The sequence below is a fragment of the Phoca vitulina genome, unplaced genomic scaffold (genome assembly GCF_004348235.1).
Source record: "Phoca vitulina isolate PV1807 unplaced genomic scaffold, GSC_HSeal_1.0 scaffold11, whole genome shotgun sequence".
NCBI lineage: Eukaryota > Metazoa > Chordata > Mammalia > Carnivora > Phocidae > Phoca > Phoca vitulina.
In genome coordinates, this window is record NW_022589714.1 from 38,338,985 (window position 1) to 38,366,295 (window position 27,311).

The 27,311-nt window shown below is 35.9% G+C and overlaps 1 protein-coding gene across 7 annotated transcripts in view; it reads left to right on the plus strand.

The window, feature by feature from the left end:
* Positions 1 to 27,311, plus strand: part of SUPT3H (SPT3 homolog, SAGA and STAGA complex component) — a 542,786-nt gene that overhangs the window by 444,735 nt on the left and 70,740 nt on the right. For 5 of the 7 annotated variants that reach the window (XM_032409728.1, XM_032409729.1, XM_032409730.1 and 2 more), the window contains 4 exons: positions 3,909 to 4,021; positions 5,002 to 5,109; positions 9,084 to 9,251; positions 15,379 to 15,489. In XM_032409728.1, the coding sequence (XP_032265619.1) occupies positions 3,909 to 4,021; positions 5,002 to 5,109; positions 9,084 to 9,251; positions 15,379 to 15,489 (500 nt within the window). Of the gene's footprint in view, positions 1 to 3,908; positions 4,022 to 5,001; positions 5,110 to 9,083; positions 9,252 to 15,378; positions 15,490 to 20,932; positions 20,946 to 27,311 lie in introns of all 7 variants that reach the window. The other 2 variants (XM_032409726.1, XM_032409727.1) reach the window with 1 other exon arrangement.

Consider the following 27,311-nt stretch of genomic DNA (forward strand, 5'->3'; position numbering starts at 1 on the left):
TTTATAAAGTAACATTTAGTGCTATTGAACTATTTTTTAAAATCATATTTTAAATTTAATTCACTTAAAGGAACAGAAGTGCTGTTTTCACACTAAAATGTATAGCCACTGAAGGGTCCTAATACATCTTGTGTTTGAAAATCACATTTTTAACAACTCAGTTTTTTGTTTATAACTCAGTAATAAAGTATAGTAAATTAAAAATTAATGCTTTCCCTTTCTATATAAAATAATTATAAACAGTATATTATGCTTACTTTTTTTTAAAAGAAGAGGAATTTGGGCATTTAAAAATATTTCTTTGTATGATGCCCATAGGTGCTTCATTATGAAACCCTAGTGGAAGAATCTGTTTTATATGCCAAAATGCTGTGGTTGGGAATGCTTAATCCAAGTGGGTCCGCAAATTCAGAACTAATACCCACAACTGGTCAGAATGTTAGGCTCTTTTCATTTCTCCCTTTCTGATAAATTACCAGGATATAGGAATTGCGATCCAGCTGTTTGTATCTTCTTAAATATTGGATCATAGCATTCACTGATTGGGACTACTGGTGCATTTTAAAATTTACAAGTCTATGACTTTATAGACTGAAGGTAAGTTGTAGAATTGGGATCAAATTCACCAGTCTTTTGTTTTTATATTTATGTAAGTTAGATAGTCATTTCCCTGAAAGTCTTTTAAAATCTGATATTCATATTAATTCACAAAGATTAAATTTAGTTATAAATTGGCAAATCATTTTCCAAGCCTCTTCTTTCAGCCTTTTGTTTTGTATGTGGATTTTGTAAACAAATATATAGATTTTCTTTTTAGTCAAGTCTGAGAGTCTTTTTGTATTTTAATTGATAATTTTAATTTGTGTGTGTTTAATTACTTATACATTGGGTTTATATATGCTGTCTTTGTGTTTTAAATTTACTGTGCCTTTTTTTTTTTTTTGCTTTTCCTCCTCCTTTTCATTGTTTTGTTGCATTAATTGGATTTTCTTCATTCCATTTTTTCTCAACCAGTTTGTATAGTGTATATTCTAGTTCTATTATTTTAGTTGCTATCCTTAATTTTTTGAAATGCGTCCTTGACTTAAAATTTTTTAAAGTTGGTAATTAGTAAACATGCCTTGTCAGCTTAATTTTGTTTTTCCCAAGGCTCTGTAAGTGCTTAAAGCACTCATTTTTGTCTTAAAAATGCTTTATTTTGCCCTCATACTTAAATGGTAGTTTAGTCGGGTAGGAGGTTGTGGGCTAGTAGTTATTTGTTAAAACAGGATCCCATTTTTTTTTTTTTTTAGTCTCTGTTGTTGGTAAGAAGTCTCTGTCCACTTGTCCTGTATTCTCCCTGTGGGAGAAACTAAGAGAATGAAGATGTGACCCCCCCCCCAACCCATCTGGTGTATGGGGAAATGAACAGGTTGGCAGTCAATGACTGATCAATAAATATGTACAGAAGGAAAGAAATAAGGAACCTCTACTATAAAAGACTCCAGGGAAAAGCATGCCCTCTGAGAAAGACTATTTGCAATTAATCCAAACAGCAGTAATTTTGAAGAGACTGAAGTTGCGGAAGAATTTCTTCAGAGTGGACTGAGCATTACAGAGGGCCCTAAGGAAAGGATGGGGAATGGAAAGACCGGTGAGAGGGATGACGTAGAAATAGTGACATAGTATGCAGGGATGTGAGAATGGGATATTGAGAGAAACTTAGATTTTACTAGCGGTCAATAATGAGAAAGAAAAAAAGACACGTATGAGGGTTAACTAACCTTAAATTTCCCATATGAAGTTATTATAAAAAGTTGTTTTAATTCCAGCACAAGCTAAAAAACCAGATAGTGTCAGAAGGCTGATAATCTTGGGAACTTCTGACCTGTGTTAAGGATTCTGTTTAAATTGTTGATCGATGTCCCCAGTTACCCTTTCTCCTGATATATTGAGAAAAGCAGTAAAGGTGAAGGAACTCATTCATTCTGATGCCCCCCACCTCTCAATAGAAACAAACTGTCATGACTAGGAGTATCTGTGCCTCTTTTGCTGGAACCAGCAATACCATGGGAAGGTCTGTCTCTGAAGCAGTCCTTCTGCAGGTGACAGGGCATTATCTCAGGGAATGTTCACCTGTTGCTGGAATAGCAATAGCTCACAGTGGTTTTATGGGACCCTCTGTGTGCCTTTTCTGCTACAGAACAGAGACCCTACCCTTTTATTAAAGAAATATCTTTCATTTGTCCATTCATTCTTTTTTTTTTTCTGGAAATACTTATTGTGAGACTGCTGACGCCAGGCAGTATTCTAGGTGCTGGGGATACCGTGGTGGACACAGGGCCCTCATCCCTGCATTCTCAGTACTGAACACCTAGGGAGGAAGCTACCAATTCTGTTGCTTAGGTGGACAGATCCTATGGAATACTAAGAACCATCTATCCTTTCCCTCTCTTTTAAAATAAATCGTTCAGAGCGTAGTCACAAAATACCTTGTTTCTGCGCTCTTAACAAACTGTCAAAGGGAGAAGTGAACAAGGTACATTTTATTGATCTTGCCAAATTGCCGCCTGTTAACTTTGACTTCAGAAGTATTCCACAGATGTTAAACAAGTGTTTGTGAGCTAATGCAGCTGACTAGTTAGATGGAATGTTGCATGTCAGAGAGTATGTGGAAGATTGGTTACGTTAGGGAGATAGCTTTAAGAGGATTATCATAATTCTGCCACAGTTGACAGCTTTGGACATGCACTTCCATAGCAAGACTTCAAGTCTTCTGTGATTTATTGGAAAAAAAAAAAAAAACTCTTCTGTACTTGGAATCCATGAAGACCACATCTATAAGGATAGAAACATCATGCTTTGAGTGACTGTTAAGTGTTTTAATAGACCCATGGGACCAGATTAACCAAAAGAATAATCAGTGGATTTTTTTACAAGATTACTATGTTATAGATATGATAAAATCTTTACCATCAATCTCCTCCCTGTAGATTACTAGTTAGATTAGTAATATCTAATAAAGGCTCTACATCAAGTTAGACTGTGCTTAGCACTGTGGCATTTTGGAGATATGAACCGGAAGGTTCCACGTGCACTTGGTACTGTTAGGTATGCAGAGAGACATGATGCATGGTGTTTCTAATATGGTTCGAGAAATTAAAAGCAGACATGAAAGGATATCTGATGATACAAGAGTTCAGTAAATGACTAGTGTGGGGAACTACACGGTATAGGCAGGATTTATGTGAAGGAGGAAGAGAGGTGGGATGGCATTCCATGGAGGAAAAGGAGCAGGGGTGAACATAGAGAGGGCTAGACTCAATGCCAGGTGGCATTTCAGTGGGCAATAATAGAAAGAAATTGAAATCAGTTTGGAGGGTTTTGAGAGTCAGGCTTAGGAATTTGGACATCTTTGTAGTCAGAAAAACGTAACTGCAGGCATAGGTTTTTTTCTATTGTATTCTAAATATGTGACTTTGAACCTATTCTGGTAATAGACACATTTGGAAATGTACTGCAAATACAATTTCTGTATGTTCTTTCTCCATCCCAGGTTCTTTCTTGCAGGAATTTCTTTCCACAAGAATAGGTTAAAGTTGCATTAAGCAACCCCTCTGACTTTTGTTAAAACATAAGCTATGGCCAGTGGTAACTTATTCTGACACTGTGAGAAATGCTGAATATTAAGTCATTTAGTATACCGTGTCATGTAGCACAGATACAAAATCAAAGACCCAAATGCGTAAGGAATTTCTTGGGGCTTGAATATCTTGACGCTAATTAAAACTTCAAAAACATGGTGTTTTATATGCATTATTTTTCAAATGCAATTTTCAAGAGACATATTTTTCATTTTGTGATAGTAATATGCAGTATTAAAACACTTCAAAAACTAAATTTTCCATATTTGTTTTTTTGATGGCCAGCCAAAAAGGCCTCCAAATTTCGAGACTGGCTGGACTGCAGCAGTATGGAGATAAAACCCAATGTTGTCGCAATGGAAATTCTGGCATATTTAGCATATGAAACAGTGGCACAGGTAAGAATGCTAATATCTGTCATAGCAGGCCATACAGGACTGCTTTCTTCTTCTTTTTTTTTTTAAGATTTTATTTATCAGAGAGAGAGGGGGAGAGAGAGCACAAGCAGGGGCGGGAGTGGCAGGCAGAGGTAGAAGCAGGCTCCCTGCTAAGCAAGGACCCCGATGCGGGACTCGATCCCAGGACCCTGGGTCATGACCTGAGCCAAAGGCAGATGCTTTAAACCACTGAGCCAACCCAGGCATCCCTTTCTTCTTATCCCTGTCCATGATCAAAGTTCCTCCACCTGCTACTCTACCAGGAATGAGAACAACCATGAGTTTTATCCTATGACAATCTTATCATTTTCTGGAATTTAGTTCAGTTATGTTTCTTTGTATCCTCAGCCCTGGCAGATGTTAGCGTAAAAGTGACTGTTGCTTGCAACTCAATCCTAACCAAAAATGGAATCCCTACATACTTTTTCTCAACATTGAATTCTCAGTACACATCTGCCTTGTTTAGAGATTATTTCTGAGCTTTGAAACATATCTTTCTAGCTATGTACAGTCTCCTGAGTGCTTGCCAAAACCTGAGTCTAGAATCACTGCTCTCTGACAGCTTCTCAAAGCATGGTCCTCTGACCACAAGCATCAGCTTCTCCTTGCTTCTTGTTGAAAATGTAACCCAGAGCATACCTACCAAATTAGAATCTTGGTGTCCAGAGCACAGAAATCTGTATTTTAAAATACTTCCCTAATGATTATTAAATAAAATTTGAGAAGTGCTCCCCTAAAAAGTCAGAATATATTGTTTATATTCATGGGTAGGTCTACTTATCAATGAAAGCATATGCTCACGTCCACAATACAGATTTTTAAGCAGACTGTATTATCAATAACACTTGGAATGTATTGCTTTTAGTTTTGCCACTTCGGTGACATTGGTGATTGATTATTCCCAGTTATGTGACTTTATTTTCACTACTCTGATCTTCTAGTTAGTGGACTTGGCTCTTCTTGTGAGGCAGGACATGGTAACCAAGGCAGGAGACCCCTTCAGCCATGCCATTTCTGCAACCTTCATTCAGTATCACAACTCTGCTGAGGTAAGTAGCAAAAAATCTGTCTTTGACACCTCTATGGGTTTTTCATGTGTCTGGTGTTTACATGAGTAGTTCTTTGAAAAAGGTAATGTAGGAATGTATAGCTTTCAATCAGGAATCTTAACATACTCAACATTCAAACAAACATTTACTGAGCACCGACTATTCCAGGCCTTAATAATCCACTTAATACAATTATCTTTTCACCTATTTCTGACCTTATTTAGCTTCCCTAGCCCTTCAGTGAAAGAGGAATAGTTGGAGAGCATGCCTCATTTCCATGGGAGGTGAACAACTGATTTGGGCAAATGAACAATGTTGAGAATAGTTCTTTATTTCTTTGTGCCTCAAAGACAAGAGAATCATTATTATTCATGTCCTAATAACTCCTGACATTTATTAATCATTTTATTTCCCAATTATTGACCCATCTCTAAACATGATTTAAAGGAGCATGGCTCCATTTATTCTCTGTGTCCACACTGGCCCTATCATGTGAGGATCACATCCTTTCTGACCGAGTTTATGTTGCCGGGACCTCCACCTAGGGGGGCGATGAAGTGGTCTTGCCAACTTTAAGGCATTGTGCAATAACTGTGTACCACTTGTAGTATAAGAAAGACTCTCTGTGAGCGTCATGTGCTTACAAACTAGAAATGTAGTATCATCTATTGAATGAATTTGCTGATATTTGACCCTTTTTCCTGGCATATACAGCAATTCCATGTAATTCAATCTAATAACCAGAGAGAAGGCAGCAAGGAGGTTAGCTTAACATCTCCATGTGTAATTATGAAGTGAGCTTTGGATAAAGCTGGGTGAAATGTATACCCGGAAAATGTCTAAGCCCCTTCGAGAATCTGACAAAAACTCTAATTCCTGTCTCCATAAGCACATTCACAAATTTTGCATACAATTTCAGGGTGTTCAGAGACCCTCTGAAATCATTCTATGGATCTAAGTGGTCTGTGATGGACCCCAAGTTTAAGTACGTCTGCTCTAGGATACTTAGAAACTACATAAAGATACAAACCAATATATTTTATTTCAAGCCAAAAGTTTGACATCTTTTTGTGCCCATTGATGAATCAGATTGGCTTGGAATCCAAGTAGAAATTAAAATGTTTATGCCCGTTAAAAATCCATTTTTTTCTTAGAAAAGATCATACATCATTATCAGTCATCATACTTTAAAAGTCCCTAAAGCTTACCCAGTTGATTAAACACTTTGTTTTCTTTATGTTACAAACCCAAATTACGATGTCAAAGAACACCCTTTAAAGATATCTTTGGTACATGTTCACTTTATGAATATGTGTATAAGTATGCTTTTCATTAACATCAGACAAATTTGTTGTAACATTTCTAATTGAAGAAATTTACAGTGAACATAACAAGCCTAGTTTTCCCTTAACATTCAAGGGATTGCTTGCATGGCTAGGAAAACTCTTTATTTCCCTTCTTTCTTGGTTCTCCAGGGTGGCCAAGCTGCCCTGGGCAACTGCTCAGCAACCACAACTGCTGCTCCCAGCTACCCAGCAGTTAAGAAAAATGGCCTGTGTGTGCTGGGTTTCCCGGGCTCTCTGGGAGGCGGGAGCAGGAGTGTCGGAAAGCATCCCGCCTAAATATGTTAGCAAAGCCTCAAGCGTTTCCCTGGCCTTCCAGACACCCCTCCTCCTGCGACTAGTGGTCAAAATTAACATTCAGAGGGACTGGAGATCTTCCTGCCCTTTATTACCTGACGAAACACAGAGAATGGCCACTCTAAAGTAGGAATCTTACTCGTCAACGTTACAAACCAGCAACCAACGTCAAGGGCCTGCTTTGAGGGCTTTACCAAATTGGGTACAAAAGGGGGACTCCGAAGACTGGTATGATCTGTATTCAGGGAGATAAGACATTCTGTAAAACAAGGAAATAGAGAACAAACAAAAAAGACAATTCAAGATAGCATATATGCTAATTTCCAAATGAGTGGCATAGACCAGAAGTGCAGAGGTAAAAACAAGCCCCGACTGCAAAGCACTTGAGAGAGGATGCTGGCGTTGAGGGAAAATAGAGACTTTGATGAGATGGTAAAAGTGGGGAGAATGCTCTAGGCCTCAGAGGCAGCAGAGGCATAACTGTTACAAGGGAGAAACAAAACTCTGATTAAAATATTCGAGCAGAGGATTCATTGAGGAGCAGAAGGAAGAAGTCAGATTAGAAAATTGAGCCTTAGGCTCTTAGAGTTAAGGAAGAGTTGAAGGTTTCGTGGCTGCTAAAGGGTGATGAGTTCAAATGGGTGTTTTAGAAGATCCAAAGGGAGGTGCTATGTACAATGGATTGGAATCAGAAGCTCTCAAGGCATGATGTTAATACACAATACATTCTCTTTTAATGACTATCATTTTTGAGTATTAAACATATGAGGAACCAAGCTAGTTAAGCTTGGGTTCTCAGATTGGCAGGTGTAATATTAATTGAAGTTAATTTTTGTTAAAGATTTATTTATTTATTTATTTGAGAGAGAGAATGAGAGTGCATGGTGGGAGTTGCAGAGGGAAAGGGAAAGAGAGAATCCCAAGCAGACTCCACACTAGGCATGGAGCCCAACGCGGGGCTCAATCCCAGGACCCTGAGATAACTATCTGAGCCAAAACCAAGAGTTGGATGCTTAACCGACTATGCCACCGAGGCACCCCAATTGAAGTTAATTTTTAAAAATTTTTTCTAATATATGGTTTATGCACAGGAAGCAGTGATCTCTAGGAGTTATCTTGTTTTTTCTAAAAATAACTCATGCCAAATTAGGCTTATTCCTTCTTGTTTGATAAGGTTCCTAGGCAGGCAAATCAAAGAAATACTTTTTTTTCTTTAAAAATCTTTTTATTTTAAAATAATTTTTAGATTTACAGAGCCATTGCAAAGATAATACAGAGTTCCAGTATATTCTTTCCTAGCTTCCCTTAAACTTGCTCATTTTTAACTTTAAATAAATAATACAGTTCTCAACAGAACAATAGACAGATATACTTTTGAAACCAATATGTGCATTTCAGCCAAACATTTTACAAAATTTAGCATAGTTTTTTAAATACAAATACACTATAGAGAAGTGTAGGCCAGCAGGTAGTAGGGTTTAGTATAGTTGGTAGGATAAGGAAGATGTAGATTAATAATACCATATATGAAAAAGACTTACAGACTTTTATTGGACTGTAAATTCCTTAGGAGCCAATATCGTGATGTTACTGATAAGAAAACTTTTTTTGTCTTGTTTAGTGTTTAGGCACCATCCTAGAGGATGGACATTGACACAGTAGAGAATGTCTAAAGGAGAGTAATGAGAGGGTGAAGGAACCTGAAAACATGTCTCATAATAAATGGTTGAAGGAATTTGAGGCAGTTTGACCTATAAAAGAAAAGAGGCTGAGAAAGGTAGTAGTCCTCAAATATTTGAAGTGCATCCACATGGAAGAAAACAGATTTGCAGTCGTAGCCGAAGAAACCAGGTAGAAATGAGGGCTATTATGAAAGAAGAAAGGAACTAGAAATAAAAGGAGCTGGAAATATCCACAGTGACCCTCAGACACTGAGTTGGAGTCACTGGTAGAAGGCTGGTCATACTGATAAGAAATACTGTCTGTACCATCCAGTTTGGGGGGTGGGGATTCAGAGGTGCCTTTTGAGACATGTAAGTCTGACATGCTAACAAAACTTGCAAGTAGAAATCTCTGTATCTGGCAAAATCAGCAGAAATTTTGGAGGCTGCATCTTGAGAAATCCTGATTTTATCTAAATGACTAAACAGATTAAAAATTAACATATTTAGACCAATAGGGACAAATGAGGCATCATTTCTGTGAACTGGATAATAAAGCATGTTTTGATATTTGTAAGCTTCAAGAAGTATTGAATTCAGGAGATATTAAACACAATTGAATGTTAGTAGAAGTCCTGGTCACTCGATTTCAAAGGCACATCTCTTTGGGCAGGGGTCTTGCATGAAGTCCTACCCAGAGTCCCCTGAGAACACACCTCCTCCTACACCAACTGCTCCATCATCTGGATCACAGCACTCAGGGAAAACCACATCAGGATCCCTAGGGAATGGGAGTGCTGGACAAGACTCAGCTAAAACCAAGCAAAGGAAAAGAAAAAAGGTCAGTGATAAGTTTTTTGGTTTTTTTTTTCTTTTTTCCGGTGCAGAGTGGATAAAGTTGTTGAGTTTGCTTCAGAGATATGGAAAACGTGCTCTGTTTTTCTCATAATTCAAATTTTTAGAAACAGCCATTTTATGCTTAACCATACTTAATGACTTCTACTCAAACTTTTTTAATAGCTTTCTTCTGGGTAAAGCAAGATATTGATTTTTTTCTAACATTTTATTATAAAAATTTTCAAACATACAAAAATATTAAGAGAATTATAGACTTAACACCATGTATCTGCCATCTAGATTCTACAGTGAACATTGTACTATGTTTGCTGTATTATCTACATATTTATGTATTTACATTTATTATATCAATGCATCTAATTATTCTTTTGTCCATCTGTCAGTCCATCTTTCTTTTTTTTTTTTTTTTTTTGCTGCATTGCAAAGTAAGCTACAGATATTAGTACACTTCTTGGCTTAATACTTCATTATGTATAATTTGTTTATGGTTCTTTTTTTTTAAGCTAAAATTTATACAGAGTAAACCATTCAGTTGTTAAATATACCATTTGATGTGTATTGACAGAGGTATAAACCTGATGTTTTCTAAACCCTTCTCAAGATATAAAACATTATCATCAGTTCAGAAAGTTCCTGCATGCGTCTTCCCAGTCATTTCCTGCCACCACAGAGAGGCAATCATTGTCCTGATTTTTTCATCATAGATTAGTTTTTTTCTGTCCTGGAAATCATATAAAGAAAATGTAGTACGTATGCTCTTTTGAGTGAAATTTCTTTCACTCAGGATGTTTTTGAAGTTTGTTTTTCAGTATAAGTGTAATTTATTCCTCTTTATTGCTGAGTAACGTGCTGTTGTATGAATATATCAATGTATTTATTCTCATTTTGTGGACACCTAGGCTGTTTCCAGTTTTTGAGGTATTATGAGTAAACCTGTTGTGAGCATTATATATATACAAGTCTTCGTGGGCAAATGCCTTCATTTCTCTTAGGTAAATAGCTAGGAATGAAATTACTGAGTCACAGAATATATATGTGTTTAGTTTTTAAAGAAACTCCAAGACTTTTTTCCCCCAAAAAAATGTTTGTATCATTTTATACTTCCACCTGCAATATGTGAGAGTTCCAGTTGCTTCACATGTTCATCAACTCTTACTGTTATTGTTCTTATTTTTAACCATTCTAATGGATATTCAACAGTGACTCATTATACTTTGAGTCTGCATTTCCTTGAAATTTAGTGTATTTATTGACATGGTTAGATATAGTTCAACTATTTTGCTATTTGTTTTCTGCTTGTTCTATTTTTGATTCTCAGTTTTTCTTTCTTGTCTTATTTTGGGTTGTATACTCTTTAAGAAATTCATTTTAATTCATCTACTCATTTCTTAGTGATACCTCTTTGCATCATTTTTTCAGTGGTTATGCTAAGGATTAAAATATATCCTTAAATTTTCAGCGTACTTGGAGTTATTGCACTACTTACATAAAATGTGAGACTCTTATAAGACTGGTGTACTTTACTCTTATCCTTCCTTTATGCTATAGTTGTTATACATCTTATATCTTCACATGTTATAAACCATAATACTACTTATGCCTTAAACAATCAAATGTATCTCAATGAAACTAAGAGAAAAAATAAACTAACATTTACCATCCCCACTGTTGCTCATTTCTCTCTCTCTCTCTCTTTCTCTTTCTGTGTCTCTCTCTTTTTTATGCTCAGACTTCCTTCTGGTATTACTTTCCTATTTTGCTCTACTAAATTTTGTTTTAGCATTTGTTACAGTGCAGGTTGGCTGGTGATGGTTTCTCCTATTTTCATATTTCTGAAAATATTCTTTCATTTTTAGAAGATATGTTCACTGGATGTAGAATTCTGAGTTGGTAGTTTTATTTCAGTACTTTAATGATATTCCCCTGTTTTCTGGCATCCATTGTTTTAATCATATGTCAGGAGTTTATATTGTTGTTTCTGTGTTTGTAATGTGTTATTTTTCTCTGGATGTTTTCAGGATTGTATCTTTATTTTTGGTTTTCAGCAGTTTGACCATGCTGTCCACAGACATGGTTTTCTTTGTATTTGTCCTGCTTAGGGTTCATTGAGGTTCTTAAATATTGGTTTATGTCTTTTGGGGGAAATTTTCAGCAGTTACTTCCTCAGATATTTTTTCTGCTTCATTCACTGTCTCTCCTCCACTTCAAAGACTCCCAGGCATATTTGTTAGTTACTTTGATGTTGTTCCACAGGTACTTATTTAATTTCTCTTTCAATCTTTTCCCTCTGTCTTCAGGATGCATAAGTTCTATTGATATTTCTTCATGTTCCAGACTCCTCTGTCAGTTCCAATCTGCTACACCCATCCAATAATTTTTTCTTTGTTATATTTTATTTTATAGTTTTATAATTTCCATTTGATTTCTTTTTAGTTTTTGTTTATCTGGTTTTTTTATTTGTCATTTATTACAGGTTTATTTTTTTTATCTTCTTGAGCATAGTTATAATAGCTACTTTAAAATCCTTCTTTGATCAATTAATATCTGGATTATTTTAGTCTCCATTGAGTATAAATCATGCTTTCTTTGAGACTTTGTTAGGCTCAGTGGAGACCAAAATAATGCCTCCTCTCTCAGTCAGTTCTTCCCAGTCAATTTTTTATATTGTTGCATGTCTAGTAATTTTGAATTATATCTTGGACATCACAGGTAATATATGGTAGAGATTTTGTGTTCTGTTATATTCCTATGAAGAATTGTTGGTGTTAATAGTGGTTGGGATGTGGGCATGTGTGTTGAGCAGACAGTTTACTATTCTACACTCAATTCTAAACGTCAAACCCAAACTCCTCTTCATTGACAGCAGCTTAGAATCTCTCTTCAGTTCATTTAGCTTTAACTGGGTTTCTTGGATTCAGTACCACAGAGAAATAGATTTGGGTAAAGTTTGTATGGTGAATTGGGGCCCTCCTTCTTTGATTTTGCCCTTTCTTGGTATTTCCTTCCTCACTTTATACCTACTGTGGGTGCCCTGAACTCTGGCCTATATTTCTTAGAGTCTCTAAGGTCATGTGCCCCCTATCCTGACTGGGACCTGCCCTTCTGCTAAAAGAGTAAAAACAGGAAACTCAGCCACTGCCATTCTCTTCTAAATATAGGCATTCCCCTTTCCAGTTTCTGCATGGTTTTGATCAATCTCTATCACTTTCATGTTCTTGTTTTTTAATAATTTGTCTAAAGTGATACTATTATCTAAAACTCAGTTGCTACAATAAGAATCATTTGCCATTACAAGTAGCAGAGCCATGCCAAGATATAATTTTATAATGATAGTAAGCAAATTTAAGTTTTAGCCTCATATCTGGTTTCCTCTTCCATTTACAAAACAACAGAGCTCCGTGTTTATTTATTAAGGGGAAATTTGAACTATAGGGAACTTCTGTACTGTAAAGTAGTTTTAAAGAATTTTAGCTATAGTGCTCCAGCTCACTCAGTAAGTAAAACTAGGGTAACAAAGTGTTACCTAAAAGACCTCTTCAGTGGACTTGCTTCCTAAGTATGTAAGAAGTTGTAATTAACCTGATATAATTATGCATACATACATAAAAATTTCAAGAATTCTCAAAGACATATAAAGAATTATTTTTTCTCTTAAATATTTAAACATTTCTCTCCTAATCTTGTTGAATACTATTACATTAAAGTTGTTTTATAGCAAAGATTTCCTGAGTAAGTATTAGCTTAGTTCATATCTGAATTTTTGTAAATTCAAAATCAGTGACATCAGAATAACATCCCACTTTAAAGCTATTATTTCTTTATTTATTCATCCACATCTTTCTGCAGACTCTTGCTGTGTGTTTATTTACTCCCATACTTCCACTATGGTGGTAACACGGTACAATTCATTCTACATAAAATAATAAAGCCTCTATATATCAACTATGTGTCCTAGAAGCCAAGAGATCTAATGTATAGCCATATTCCGATATTGTCACTGTAATCTTGGGCAAGTACTTTGTCTTCATTTTCTCATGGTGTGGGGTTGGAACGGTTTAGAAATCTTGCATTCCTTCCAGATTTAATAATGTATGAATCCTTAAATTTAGTGATTCTCTTGTCTTCGCCTAAAGGACTTCTTCTAGTTTTAATTTCCTTAAAGAAAAGAGTTACAGAGTTTTCTAGTTACATAGAACTACAGTTGTAACAATTAACATCTCAATTAAACTTTGAAATGAGAAAATTAACTGCTAAAATTAACTATACTGTGTACTGTAACCTTTGGCCAAAGAATGGCCCACCTTCATCTGAAAAGGCATTCTCCATAAAAAAGGAAACTCTGGGAAAGTGATGTGTACAGCAGTGAGTAGAAGGAAGACACTTGCCTTGCCAGTCAGATTATATATCAACCTTTGTGGTCAGTGAGTGATAAAAGTATTAGTAATAGTAGTACCAGCCTTTCGTTTGCTCTAATCTGAGATATGTGTTACTCTGTAAGAACGAATGTTTCGAGTTTAACAAAAGATCTAGTCCACCATTATGTGGAAAGAATAAGTGGCAATTATCCAATATTCCAGGTCCTTCTTAAATTTGGATTTCACTGGCAAGAGAAAGGCTGAGAAAGGATAGGACGATTTAACTTGCCAACAATTTTTTTTAAAAAGTCCAGACAGGTACAAACATTTGTAAGAGATTCAGCAGTGACAGAAGTTTCAGTATAGCTTCCCCGGACCACGGTTTTATTTACCATCTTTCCCATTCTGAGTGTGCCTGTACTTTAGGATATTCTTTATTTTTAAATTTTCAAAAATGAAACCTACATATTTGACAGAATACTGAGTCCTGTTGTCTAAAGAGTGCTGAAATCTCTGCCGAAATAGACTCTTTATTTCCTTGAGTAAAGTACAGGCTGCCTTGTAAAGTTCTTCCTCAGATGTCAGGTCCTCTTCCTCTTGGCTACATTCATACACCAATCTGGTGTTCTTTGATAAATTCTTAGATATGAAATTGGGTCAAAATGGTTGTGCATTTTCATTTGATAAGATTTTGCCAAATTACTATTCATAGAGGTCATACTAGTTATACTCCTACAAGGAATTATGAAAGTGGTAATTGTAGTAAGTATCAGAAAAACAAATAATCATTATGTGACTATGACTGACTTCTAGAATACAATTATAGTAATACACAAACTACTGTTTCTTTCTCTTGATTCTTTAATGTTAATGACTGGCATCTGGTGTCCACTGCAGTAGAAAGCAATTATAATTATTACCCCAATTTTACAGATAAGGAAACCGAAGTGCAGAGATATTACATAACTTGACAGAACTGGTAACTGATAGGATCTAGATCAGGTATTTGGGAAACCAGAGCCTGCAAGTGAGCCACGAGACTATCTTGTTCCTATTGAACATTTTAATTTTTTTTTTTTTTAAATCATGTTACACACCTTTCTTAAGCTGGTACCCATACTCTCTTTACAAATAGTCTTTCTCTTCCTTGTCTCTTTTTGTACTTTCAAACCTGCCTTTTACACATGAGGCAGATTAAAATAGAAAGGTTTTGTTTTATTTTCTTTTTGCCCTGAGGACACCTAGAAAATTGGGAACCACGTTAAAATGATTGTCTATGACAGCTGCGGTATTATAAATAAATATGTAGCAATTTTATATTTTTCATTTTAAAATTGATGACCCTCCAGTTATTTCAGAAATATGCTCAACAAGCTCCCAAGAAACATTTATAATAATAAATGTTTAAGTGTTTTTTTAAAAACATAGCTTCCTGTGGTTCTGTCTGCAATCCCCCACGACACTTCTCATCTGCACACGAGTGGTTCTCTTCTCCTGTACCTTGACGTGCAGGCCTAGGTGAAATATTGTGGGCATAAAAATTGCATTTGGTAGGTCTGCTAGAAAGGGGTCACGGAAAAGTCATCTTTGATTTGTTAACGGAGTCTTTTTTTAAATGTCATGTAGGGCAGCAGGGACGTGCATCCTAAAGGGGGGGAGCAGCCGTTTTATAAAAGTTTATTTTCATATTTTATACACTGTAGTTCTGTTGTGTGTTTTTGATTTAGTAACAATTTATGTGTTTTTCTGTCACAGAGCACTGCGGCCTGTGGTGTTGAGGCTCACAGCGATGCCATCCAGCCCTGCCACATCAGAGAGGCCGTTCGACGCTACGGCCACAAGATTGGCCCCCTTTCCCCATTCACAGTACGTAATAACAGAGTTATAAAAAGTTATATTTATAATCTGAAAGAATTTTGATTTTCAAGTGGTCAAATGAAGAAGCAGTGGAATTGTTGAAAGCAATTTGTGGTGACTATAATTTTGTTGTATAAAAGTGGCATAATTCCCTTGGGAAATAAAAGTTAGTCATTTTTGTCTCTTTTTGGAAGGACTTTTTTTTTCTACAAAATATTATTTTCTTTCAATTACAAATGATGCTTTTTTTTTGCTGGGGCTTATATTTTCTATTTTTCAAAGCTTAGGTTTATAAAACCTTTTTGTCAAATTATATGTCTCCAAATATTGCTAGAAGCACTTTATATTTTAAAATTGGTTAGATTGGCAATACCACTTCTATCAGATGTCCTGCTCCTAAACATACTCTGAGTTGGAAGAAGAAGAAATGATTTCTTTACTGGCTTTGAAGTAGGCTGAAATGCAGATAGTCTTTCACATCTTCAAGTGGTTTTAAAGCTTATAATCAGGGTTTGTTTTTTTTTTTTAATGGAGAATTAAAGACTTTATATTTCAACAGCCTAAAGAAAGTGTGTGTGTGTGTGTGTGTGTGTGTGTGTGTGTTTTAATTAAGTGCTCATCTTGTGGCCCTTTCTAAAAAATCTTCATTCGTGTTAATAGAACTTTCTCCAAGTCTTTCACTGTTTATGAGGCATTGGTTTGATTTTCAGAAAGTGAGGTTGGATTTAAGACTGAGGAACAGCAGAATTTACTGTTTGGTTTCTTCATATTCACTTCTGCTTTACTATACTAAAGCAGAGTATATACGTATAACATCATACATATATACATACATACATACATAAGTGCAACAGAGTATGTGTTTTCTCCTGAGAGTGGATTTTACTGTGATCTCTTGATAGAAATCGTGATTTCTTCTACATTAGATCATCTGGTTTTTTTCCTGTTTTTTAGTTAAAGGGAATGCTTTCTTTCCATTCTTTATTTTCAGCAGTTAATTGTATGGATTCTCATTGTGACAGCAAGCATGTATCAGCTTTTTATATATGTCTCCAGAAGCTTTTTGCAATGGTAACTATTATTCTCACTTTTGTTTAGTATTTAAAATCTGTCTTCTATGAGAACATGATTTCAATACTGCTGATGAAAACAATATATCCTGCATAACTGTTTTTAGATTATTACAATTGAAAAGGCAGAATGAAATCAAGAATCTCTTGTTTTATTTTTTTCTGCATGATAGGTGAGACTACTTTTAGTGATGAGCCAAAAGAAAGATGAAATTTAGAAAAATAGGAGATGATTGGAAGAATTTAAAAACCGAAATTGAAAGAACCGTCTTCTAGCAAAGGATTAAATATATCAAGTCCATATTTAAGAGCCAGCTAATGACTAAAAGGTTGAGGCAATGGAGAGGAGAGGGAAGGAAAAGGAGGCAGTGTTGATGATAATCTAGAAGTAATTAAAGAGTAGCAAGGGGAAGCTGGATTTTTGAGAAAGAACCTCAAATGGTAACTAGAATAATAGATAAAATTACATAAAGGAACATGTATCTAATATAAGGGAAAAATCTCCCAATCATAAAGTCTTTGATATTTCCTCAAAAGGAGGTGGTGGCTCCTTCATATTTCCATGTTTTTTATACTTGACTACACTGGACAGATCACTTAACCATCTTGGTTGATGACATTGTTTATATGTGTGTGTATGTGTATTCATTCCCTCATGTCTAACTGGTACTCTGTTATTCATGTAAGGTTGCTTTGATAATCTAAGATTGTGGTATATGGTCAGAAAATGCACTTGAAACTAAAGTTCAGATACAATTTAAGCTAATTTTTATCTAATAAACATATAACCAATATGATTTTTTAAGTTAATGATTAATTTAAATAGATCTGGAAAAATAGAACAAATAAACCATGACCTGGAATGTTCACTTAGCCACTACCAGAACACAGCAAATGGTAAAAAAAATCATCAGAGAGGGGCACCCACTCCTCAGAAAGGACCCACCTTGACAGGTCTGCTTCATTACCTAGAGCTATACTAATTTGCCCAGCCTGCAGGACTGAAGGTGCCTACTCTATTTTATATCATGATTAATATGATCGGGGAGATACAGTTTCATGGTATACATTACAATACATAAATCTGCCCCTTTTTTTATTGAAGTATCATTGACACACATTAGTTTCAGGCATACAACATAGTGATTCAACCTCCCTATATATCATGCTCTGCTCACCACAAGTGTAGCTCCGATCTATCACCATACGACACTATTATAGTATCATTGACTATATTCCCTATGCTGTACCTTTCATAAGTCTGCCTTTTAAATTAGTTAAAAAGTGGGAGAGATTTGCAGACTGTATATCTAATAATATGGCCATCCTTCCCTGGCACCCACATACCTTCAACTTTCTCTAAGGAGGTTTCTGATGTTGGGGGATGCTGATGTCCAGTTCCCTGATACCCGCTCTCGGGGATAATACTTCATGCTGCACTAGGGACTCTTTGCTACCTAGGCTTTGAGCTGCAACTCGTAAGAAGAGAGGAGGCATGTGGACTGCCTCTATAGTAACCATAGATTGAGACCTAAATTTTCATACAGAAAGGCTGAGCTCAGTTACCTCCAGAATAACGTTTCCTGTGTAAACTAAAATACTCATGAATGACTGGTTTATCTATATGAAACATAGAGATTGTCTATGTACCTTGTCATTCCAAATGTAAAGTGCTTGTCTGGTGTAGATATAGATGTGACATCTAATTTAGAATATCCAAACTTGATTCGTATGTAGCAATTGCCAATAATTGGAAATTGATTTGGAGAATTAAAATAACAACCAGTAGGTTGCACAATATTGTCGATATTATTTATCAACAGTAAACCAGTAAAAATCTGCTTTTAGTGAGTCATCCTTCTGTCTTCTACCATATTATGACTTTTGGCATAATTTTATACAAAATCACAACTTGATCAATTTCAGAACTACAATTCATGGCATAAAGAATTGTGAGTTCTTCGCCTTGGGAATTAGTTGAAATGATAGAAGAAAAGAATGATTGAAGCCCTGTTAGGTGGAGGTGAGAAGAAGAGCACAGGCTCTTTGCACAGAGTAGCTGGGGGCACAGAGAGGAAAGGGGCGGAGAGCCAAAACATCAGCTCCCTGCCTGTGAGGACGTGCGTGTGGTGGAGACACTTGTAAACCACCGTCTCCACTCAGCCAGTTAGAGCAGGGCTGTGTTTAGCATAATGCTTTTAGTTGGTGATTGCTTTCTTTTCTGTGTTCTCGTTCATTCTCAACCCTATGCAGAAAATTAGAGAAAGTATCATACCTAGAGGATTGAAGTAATTTTTCTGATGTTAAGCTATTAATTAGACTAAATGATGGAACCAAGGCCCAGCTCCAGAATCTGCTCCCTAAAGCATACTTTTGCAGTTGTCCCCAGCCCTATATACCTGACTTTCTGTATACACATACTGAAAAACATTTTTAAAAACTAATCTTACTTTTTTACCTATTGTTTATTTTTCCTATAATTCTGAAAATCACTTCAGAATCTGTGATTTGTAGTCATTATTTTAGAGTACATATGCATCCTCAGATGTCCGAAGTGACTTTGACGCTTGTCATCTTATGTTGTCCTTGCACTCAGAGTAGCTGGTATTTACAGAAGTTATATCGTGTGGTGATTGACTGTTGATCCTAGAGCTAAATGACCACGGTTTAGATCCCAACTCTGCCACCTACTAGCTAAGTAGCATTAAGGAAGTTTCTTAACCTCTCTATGGTTCAGTTTCATCTGTAAAATGGGTGTAATAATAGAACATACCTTATGATAGAATTTAAGGCGTACTGTGAACTTGACATCTGATAAGCTCTTTTTGCTTGTTTTTGTTTCAAATTTTTATTTAAAATCTAGTTAGTTAACATATTGTGTAATATTGGTTTCAGGAATAGAATTTAATGATTCATCACTTACATATAACACCCAGTGCTCATCCCAACAAGTGCCCTCCTTAATTCCCATCACCCATCTAACCCATCTCCCCAGCCACCACCCCTCCAGCAACCGTCAGTTTGTTCTCTATCGTTAACAGTCTGTTTTCTGGTTTGCCTCTCTTTTTTTTTTGTCTGTTTTGTTTCTTAAATTCTACACATGAGTGAAATTATATGATATTTGTCTTTCTCTGACTGACTTGTTTCACTTAGCATAATACACTCTGGCGCTATCCACGTTGCTGCAAATGGCAAGATTTCATTCTTTTTGATGTCTGAGTAATATTCTATTGTGTATATAGACCACATCTTCTTTATCCATTCATCAATTGATCAACATTTGGGCTCTTTCCATAATTTAGCTGTTATTGATGATGCTTCTATAAACATCACAGTGCATGTGTCCCTTGGAATCAGTATTTTTGTATCTATTGGGTAAATACCTAGTAGTGCAATTGCTGGATCATAGGGTAATTCTATTTTTAACTTTTTGAGGAACCTCCATGTTGTTTTCCAGAGTGGCTGCACCAATTTGTATTCCCACCATCAGTATAAGAAGGTTCCCCTTTCTCTGCATCCTTGCCAACATCTGCTGTTCCCCGTGGTGCTGATTTTAGCGATTCTGACCTGTGTGAGGTGGCATCTCATTGTGGTTTTGATTTGTATTTACCTAATGATGAGTGATGTTGAGAATCTTTTCATGTGTCTGTTGGCCGTCTGGATATCTTCTTTGGAAAAATATCTATTCATGTCTTCTGCCCATTTCTTAACTGGATAATTTGGTTTTTTGGGTGACATGTGATAAGCTCTTAATAAATTATACTAATAATATTGGAAGTAGTAGTAGTAGCTGTAGTATATTTTCTAAAAAGTCTCAAATAGGAATACAAACAGACTGAAATAGAAGCCACTGCCCCACCACCCAGCCACACAGACACACACAAAAACACAGAGGCTTTACTTTGTAATCCCAGAAGAAACTAAAACTTGAATAATAATGTGATTTCTTATCAGACTAATGGTTTTTACCATTAAAATTTAAGTATCATTTAAAGATGATTGTTCCTGAGAATAAATGTGTTCATTTTTACTTTGGGGATTGGTAATGGTTGAAGAACATTAATGGATTTTTATCACATTATCACCTTAAAAATAAGGTCTCAGTAACTGAATGTACATAGTTGCCACTCCGTTTTTGCATACTAGCTAGATTTTGCATACTAGCTCTTATGAAACAGAAATCTGAAGGGGGAAAAATGGCATGGTTTATAACGCTTCATCAAATTCAATTTATATAAGTTTATATGTTTGTGTAAGTTATTGAAAAAAATCTCAGACTGATGAGTATATCAAAGTTGGTGATAATTTTTTAAATAAATTATTGCCTCAATTTATCTTTTTCTTGCTCACATCCTTTGAAAAATGCTTCTATCTTCATAAAGGAAGACGTTGGGGGTAAGTTGCTCTCTACCTAGACTTGTTTCTCAGAGTTGAATATCTGGTGTTTTCTTTATGCATCCACACATACATTAGAAAACAGTTCTATCTTCATGAAGAAAGATGTTGTTTGATAGAAGCTTTCTTTTTTTTAACATATTATTATGTTCAGTTAGCCAACATATAAGTACATCATTAGTTTTTGATGTAGTGTTCAACAGTTCATTAGTTGCGTATACCACCCGGTGCTCATCACAGCACATGTCCTCCTTAATACCCATCACATGGTTACCCCATCCCCTCACCCCCGTCCCTTTTGTAACTGTCAGTTTGTTTCCCAGAGTCCAGAGTGTCTCATGGTTTGTTTCCCTCTCTGATTTCTTCCCATTCAGTTTTCCCTCCCTTCCTCTGTGGTCCTCCACGCTATTCCTTATGTTCCACGTATGAGTGAAACCATATAATTGACTTTCTCTGCTTGACTTATTTCACTTAGCATAATCTCCTCCAATCCCATCCATGTTGATGTAAAAGTTGGGTATTCGTCCTTTCTGATGGCTGAGTAATATTCCATTGTATATATAGACCACATCTTCTTTATCCATTCATCTGTTGAAGGGCATCTCGGCTCCTTCCACAGATATGGACATTGCTACTATTGTGGACATTGCTGCTATGAACATTGGGGTGCATGTGTCCCTTCTTTTCACTACATCTGTATCTTTGCAGTAAATACCTAGTAGTGCAGTTGCTGGGCCGTAGGATAGCTCTATTTTTAACATCTTGAGGAACCTCCATACTGTTTTCCAGAGTGGCTGTACCAGCTTGCATTCCCACCAACAGTGTAACAGGGTTCCCCTTTCTCCACATCCTCACCAATACTTGTTGTTTCCTGTCTCGTTAATTTTTGCCATTCTAACTGGTGTAAGGTGGTATCTCATTGTGGTTTTGATTTGCATTTCCCTGATGGCTAGTGATGTTGAACATTTTTTCATGTGTCAGCCATTTATATGTCTTCTTTGAAGAAGTGTCTGTTCATGCCTCAATTTTTAAATTTTTTTTCATTTTACTGACTTCTTAATTTCTTATTAGTTTTTTCATTTACTGAAAGTAGCACTGGTATGTTAGAAAATTAAGAAAATATAGAATAGTGAAGGGTAAATAAAACTTAATTTAAGAAGGGTATCAGGGCCCCCCAATAAAAGGTATAGCAAAAGATTTAAATGAATTGTCCTATCAGAAAATTAATTGGTATTTAATTGTTTGAAGAGTATTTTCTTCTCTCAGCCTAAAAATTGAAATGCTTTGGTAATGGTTTTTTAAAAAATATTCTTGGAATTTACTTGTGTATGTTTAGAAGGAAAAAGCATATAAAATTTTTGTGAATGAAATGTTTTTTAGGGAAAATACTCCAAAGAGTAACCCAGTGTACTGATAGTTTATCATACAGAAGAAGGTCAGACATGTGTTTTATCTAGATCCTCACTGTTTACAAGCAGTGGGTGGTGCCCATGGTTACTTACTCTGAAGCTCAATCCCAGCTCTCAATGGGAAGTGCTCTAAATGGCTGATATAAAATCAGGTGTATAATTTTGAAAGCCAGAAAAAGGAAACTGTTCACTGGGTGAGATGACATAATCCAGTGTGTAATGCCTAAATCTATTTTAGTTTCTCCTGAGTGATACTCACCTAGAAAACTTTGTTAACCCCTGTGAGCTTGCATGTTATCAGGTGACTTTCTATTGAACTAGAATAGCGAGACAATAAAGTTGCTTATTTAAGCATGGTCATTAACCTATATAATACCTTCAGTGCATCCCTAGAAGCAAGTTGTGCTTCAGTATCCATTCAGCTGCCTTAAATTGTCAGACAGAATCACAGTATTTTTTTTCTCTTAATACATTTTATTTTTTTTAATTTATTAATTTATTTATTTTTTGATGTAGTGTTCCATGAATCATTGTTTGCCTATAACACCCAGTGCTCCATTCAGTTATGTGCCCTCTTTAATACCCATCACCGGGCTAACCCATCCCCACTCCCCCATCCCCTCTAAACCCCTCAGTTTGTTTCTCAGAGTCCACAGTCTTTCATGGTTCATCTCTCCCTCTGATTTCCCTCGCTTCATTTTTCCCTTCCTGCTATCTTCTTCTTTTTTTTTTTTTTTTTTAACATATAATGTACTATTTGTTTCAGAGGTACAGGTCTATGATTCATCAGTCTTACACAGTATTTTAAAGCTGGCTAAGACTTGTGAAAGCCAGTGAGTCTCAGCCTCAGAGAAACTTTGCAGTCACCCAAAGGCACCTTGTGAGTGAGCAACAGGGCTGACCCTGGAATCTAACCTCTCCCTCTCAGTCGACTGCCCCTCCACTCTGGCCACTGACTTCGATGTGGGGAGATCTCTTATGGGTGCTAGGGATGCTCTCATATCCTTGGTTCTTGAAGACTGTTGGAAACAGACAGAGAGGTATGGAAAATGTGAACTTGCCTTTAGAAATTCCTCACATTAGGCTTTGAAAAACAAAAGCGGCATAGCAGATTGCTTTGACTATTTTGATCTAGACGTTCGTGCATAATTCTTACATCATGATTATATTAGATTTGTCAGCATTTTATTTGTTCAACCTGGAAAATGAAATGTCACAAAATATTAGAATAATTTCCAAATGTAAATACCAAGGATAAATTGGGTAAGAAGTCTTAAATATTTGTGTTTTTGACTAGAAGCAAAAATCTTCTCAATAAATTTTTTGGAAGTGAAATCTATCCTTGGAGCCACATACCTTTTTATAGTTGTGGGCTACTGATTCTGAGAAATAAAGTAACATATTTATCATATTTATCATATAAGAATAAACTAAAAGTCCGTGTTCTCTAGAATACACTGTGAAACTTTTAATGTAGTGGTTTTTAATTTTGAAATAGGGCGGGGGGATTCCAGTGACGAAATTCATTATGTCAAATTATATGAAATTGCAGTTTCTCTAGGTGAAAAACAGTTGACTATCAGAAATTTTATATGGTTCAACTAACACAATGTTCAGTTTAGGATTAGTTAGTGAGAGAATGTTTGAAATGTAGGAATAAAGTCGTTGGAAGAGTTTGGCAGAGAAAATCATTAGAATATGAAGCAAGTGTTCGTTGACCAGATAATTTATGTACTATTTCAGAAGAAACTTTTCACTTGCTCAAGACACAGCAAGATGAGTGTTAATTATCCCCGCTAGATAGGAAAACTGAGATTTAGAGAAAAATTAAGTAGCTAGCTTAAAGTTACATAGTAGGTACTAGAACTCTATCTGTGGACAGGAATAGTCTGTGGTTCCCTGGGACCATGAGCTTCAGTGAATTCTCACAAATCCTACTCATTAAACTTCCTCTTTGCAGAATGGTCTCTGTTCTTAACTCTTTAAGTGGTCTTATCCTGAAAATATGAGATCATATTTTCTAAACTACATTGTATAGAAGACAAGTGTTCCAAGAGGTATTAAAAGATGTTCCACTAGAGGGGCGCCTGGGTGGCTCAGTCCTTAAGTGTCTGCCTTCGGCTCAGGTCATGATCCCAGGGTCCTGGGATCGAGCCCCGCATCGGGCTCCCTGCTCGGCAGGAAACCTGCTTCTCCCTCTCCCACTCCCCCTGCTTGTGTTCCCTCTCTCGCTATGTATCTATCTGTCAAATAAATAAATAAAATCTTTAAAAAAAAAAAAAAAAGATGTTCCATTAGAAAAGGGCTTCTTCATAAGATATTTCAAAAAATCTGTATATCTAAAAAATCCACTCTTAAAATCTCATTCATTAAGAAAAGTGAAGGTGTTTCAAAAACAAAGTTACAGGTGACATTCTAATATTATATCCTAGCAATTTTTACTGATGTTCTACACAGGCCTGTAATAGTCTTGGCCCAAAAGAAAAATAGTTAGAATTTTTTGCTTAAAAGTTATTTCATTACATCAAAAACTAATGATGTATGGTAACTAACATAACATAATAAAATAAAATAAAAAAGTTATTTCATTAACAATACCTAACAAGTACTCACACTTTTAAACTGGTAATGTTTAAAGAAGATTAATATATGGATTTCTAATCCAGGGTAATTCTTCATGGATTTCTGGAAAATATTTTTTAATGTCTCAATGTCATAAAGAAAATCTCGGTCACCTGACGACCCTTCTCTGACAAATATTTACTTAAAGTTTCAGGGTCAAATTTATTTTGCTTTGCCCATTGAATCCTCATTTGGTGAACTTCATTAATGAAACTGTTTCTGCTATTGTAAGCATAGCATCATAATTCTGTATCGCCAGATAGAGGTGGCACAGTCCCATTATATTGTAAAAGCTGTTCAGTTAATTTTTTTAATCATCAGACAGAAAGGGAGGAGAAGTAAAACAAGATCTTCTCTCATTTGAACCCCTCTGTCTACAGCAATACCTTAAGTTGGGGCAGCCAGCGAATTTGTCTATAAGGACTTGTCCAGTTCCAATTTGAAAATTCTGCTATCATTAACAACTAGTTTGTCTCTGCAGTAAATAGTTATTATTCAAACACATGTTGCTTTTTTCTGCCTTCACTTCTATGTCAGCAGTAAAGACCTCGAATTTGGTTCAGCACGCGGTATAGATTCTAAAGTGATGTACTCAAACTTGCACAGCTGTATATGGAATATTTTATCTGGTCTGCTTTAAATATCAAAAAATAAAACTAAGAAGCCCAAATTCCAGGACATGACTTGCTAATCAACAAAACATTTACAAGAAGTTCAAATATAAAACATGAGATGACAGAACTTTATTTTGAGTAGCGCAGAAATCGTAAATGGACGTTCAAATCAAACATTATGAGGCTCCTGGAAATCCTTCAAAGAATCCTACTAGAGTTTTCAGGAACACAGCTTGAAAAGGAGAAAACCAGTATTCTCTAACGGGGCGGGGGGACATGTTCAAAGTAGAAATGAAAGGTGAGAGCCCTAACCAGCCCTGTGTATTTTCTCCAAGTTCGTGTCCTTCAAAGACTTTCAAAAATTGAAGTAGTTCAAGAAGTTAATGCATCTCTATTTATTGTAAAAGGCAGGCTGTATCTTGGATAATGGGGGAAAAATTCAAACATGAATGCAAGAAAAGAGGAATAATCGGGGCTCCTGGGTGGCTCAGTCGTTAAGCGTCTGCCTTCAGCTCAGGTCATGATCCCAGGGTCCTGGGATCGAGCCCCGCATCGGGCTCCCTGCTCCGCAGGAAACCTGCTGCTCCCTCTCCCACTGCCCCTGCTTGTGTTCCCTCTCTCGCTGTCTCTCTCTCTGTCAAAAAATAAATAAAATCTTTAAAAAAAAAAAAAAGAGGAATAATTGACAACAAAGAGAAACTCTTTGAGCAGAATATTCTAAAAGGACCAGATCTTGAGATTTGAATGTGTTATTGTAGTTTCTAGGTTTTTGCAGTCTTCTGAGGGAGTGGAGAGAGAGTGGGAAAATATTTAGCGTGACTCCCAAAAGGAAATTATTCTTTCTTTTAAAAAAAATCACAGGATTCTTTTAACTCATAAATTCATGAAAGCAGCAAAAGGATTAGTTGGGAGGAACTAACCTCAGCTCAGATATTTCTAAACTTAAAAATTATACTCTAAAAATGGCAAGAATCTTCTTTTAAGTCTGTGAATACATAAGAAGATTATATATATTGAGTTAGACGTACAGCTTCAGTAAATTAAGTTGTTCATGTTCACCTAGCAAAAATGTTATTTAGATTTTCAATTAATATTTTATATCTGACTGGGTGTGAATATTAGAAAAGAGCACATTGGTTTTATTAAAACACATTGCTTATTGGCCATTGCCAGAAACATCTAACATTCATAAGTGTGTTTTGTTTAAGTGAAACATTTGTGTACTGTTTTATTGATAGTGTGACAAAAATCCCCTCCCACAGCCATGAAGAGAGCCTGTTGAACTGGAGATGATTTACTTTTTGATGATTCCTTAAATAGTATTACAGACTTTAGTCTCACAAATATAATCATTGATCTGTCATTTAATTTACTGATGTAGTTGCAGAGTTAATCCCACAACATAATAAGTGGATTGTTTTAAGTGGAAAATTTACACCTTCCCAAAACGAAACTGATACCTAGCTTTTATTGTACCCAACGTGTATTTAAGGTTATATCCAAGGTAGAAAAAATATGCAGGAAAAAAATAATTATGCCTTGTTTTCCTAACTGGTATTTTAATTATAATTTGATTTAAACCAAATCCCCTAGGCTAAGTATGCACAGATCAAATATTCCACCCCCACACACTGCCTCTGCATGACCCCAAGCTGTGAGAAGAGAAAATTCACGGCCCATATGTCAGTCAGATGTTAATTCTTGCCCTGGCACCTGGATAG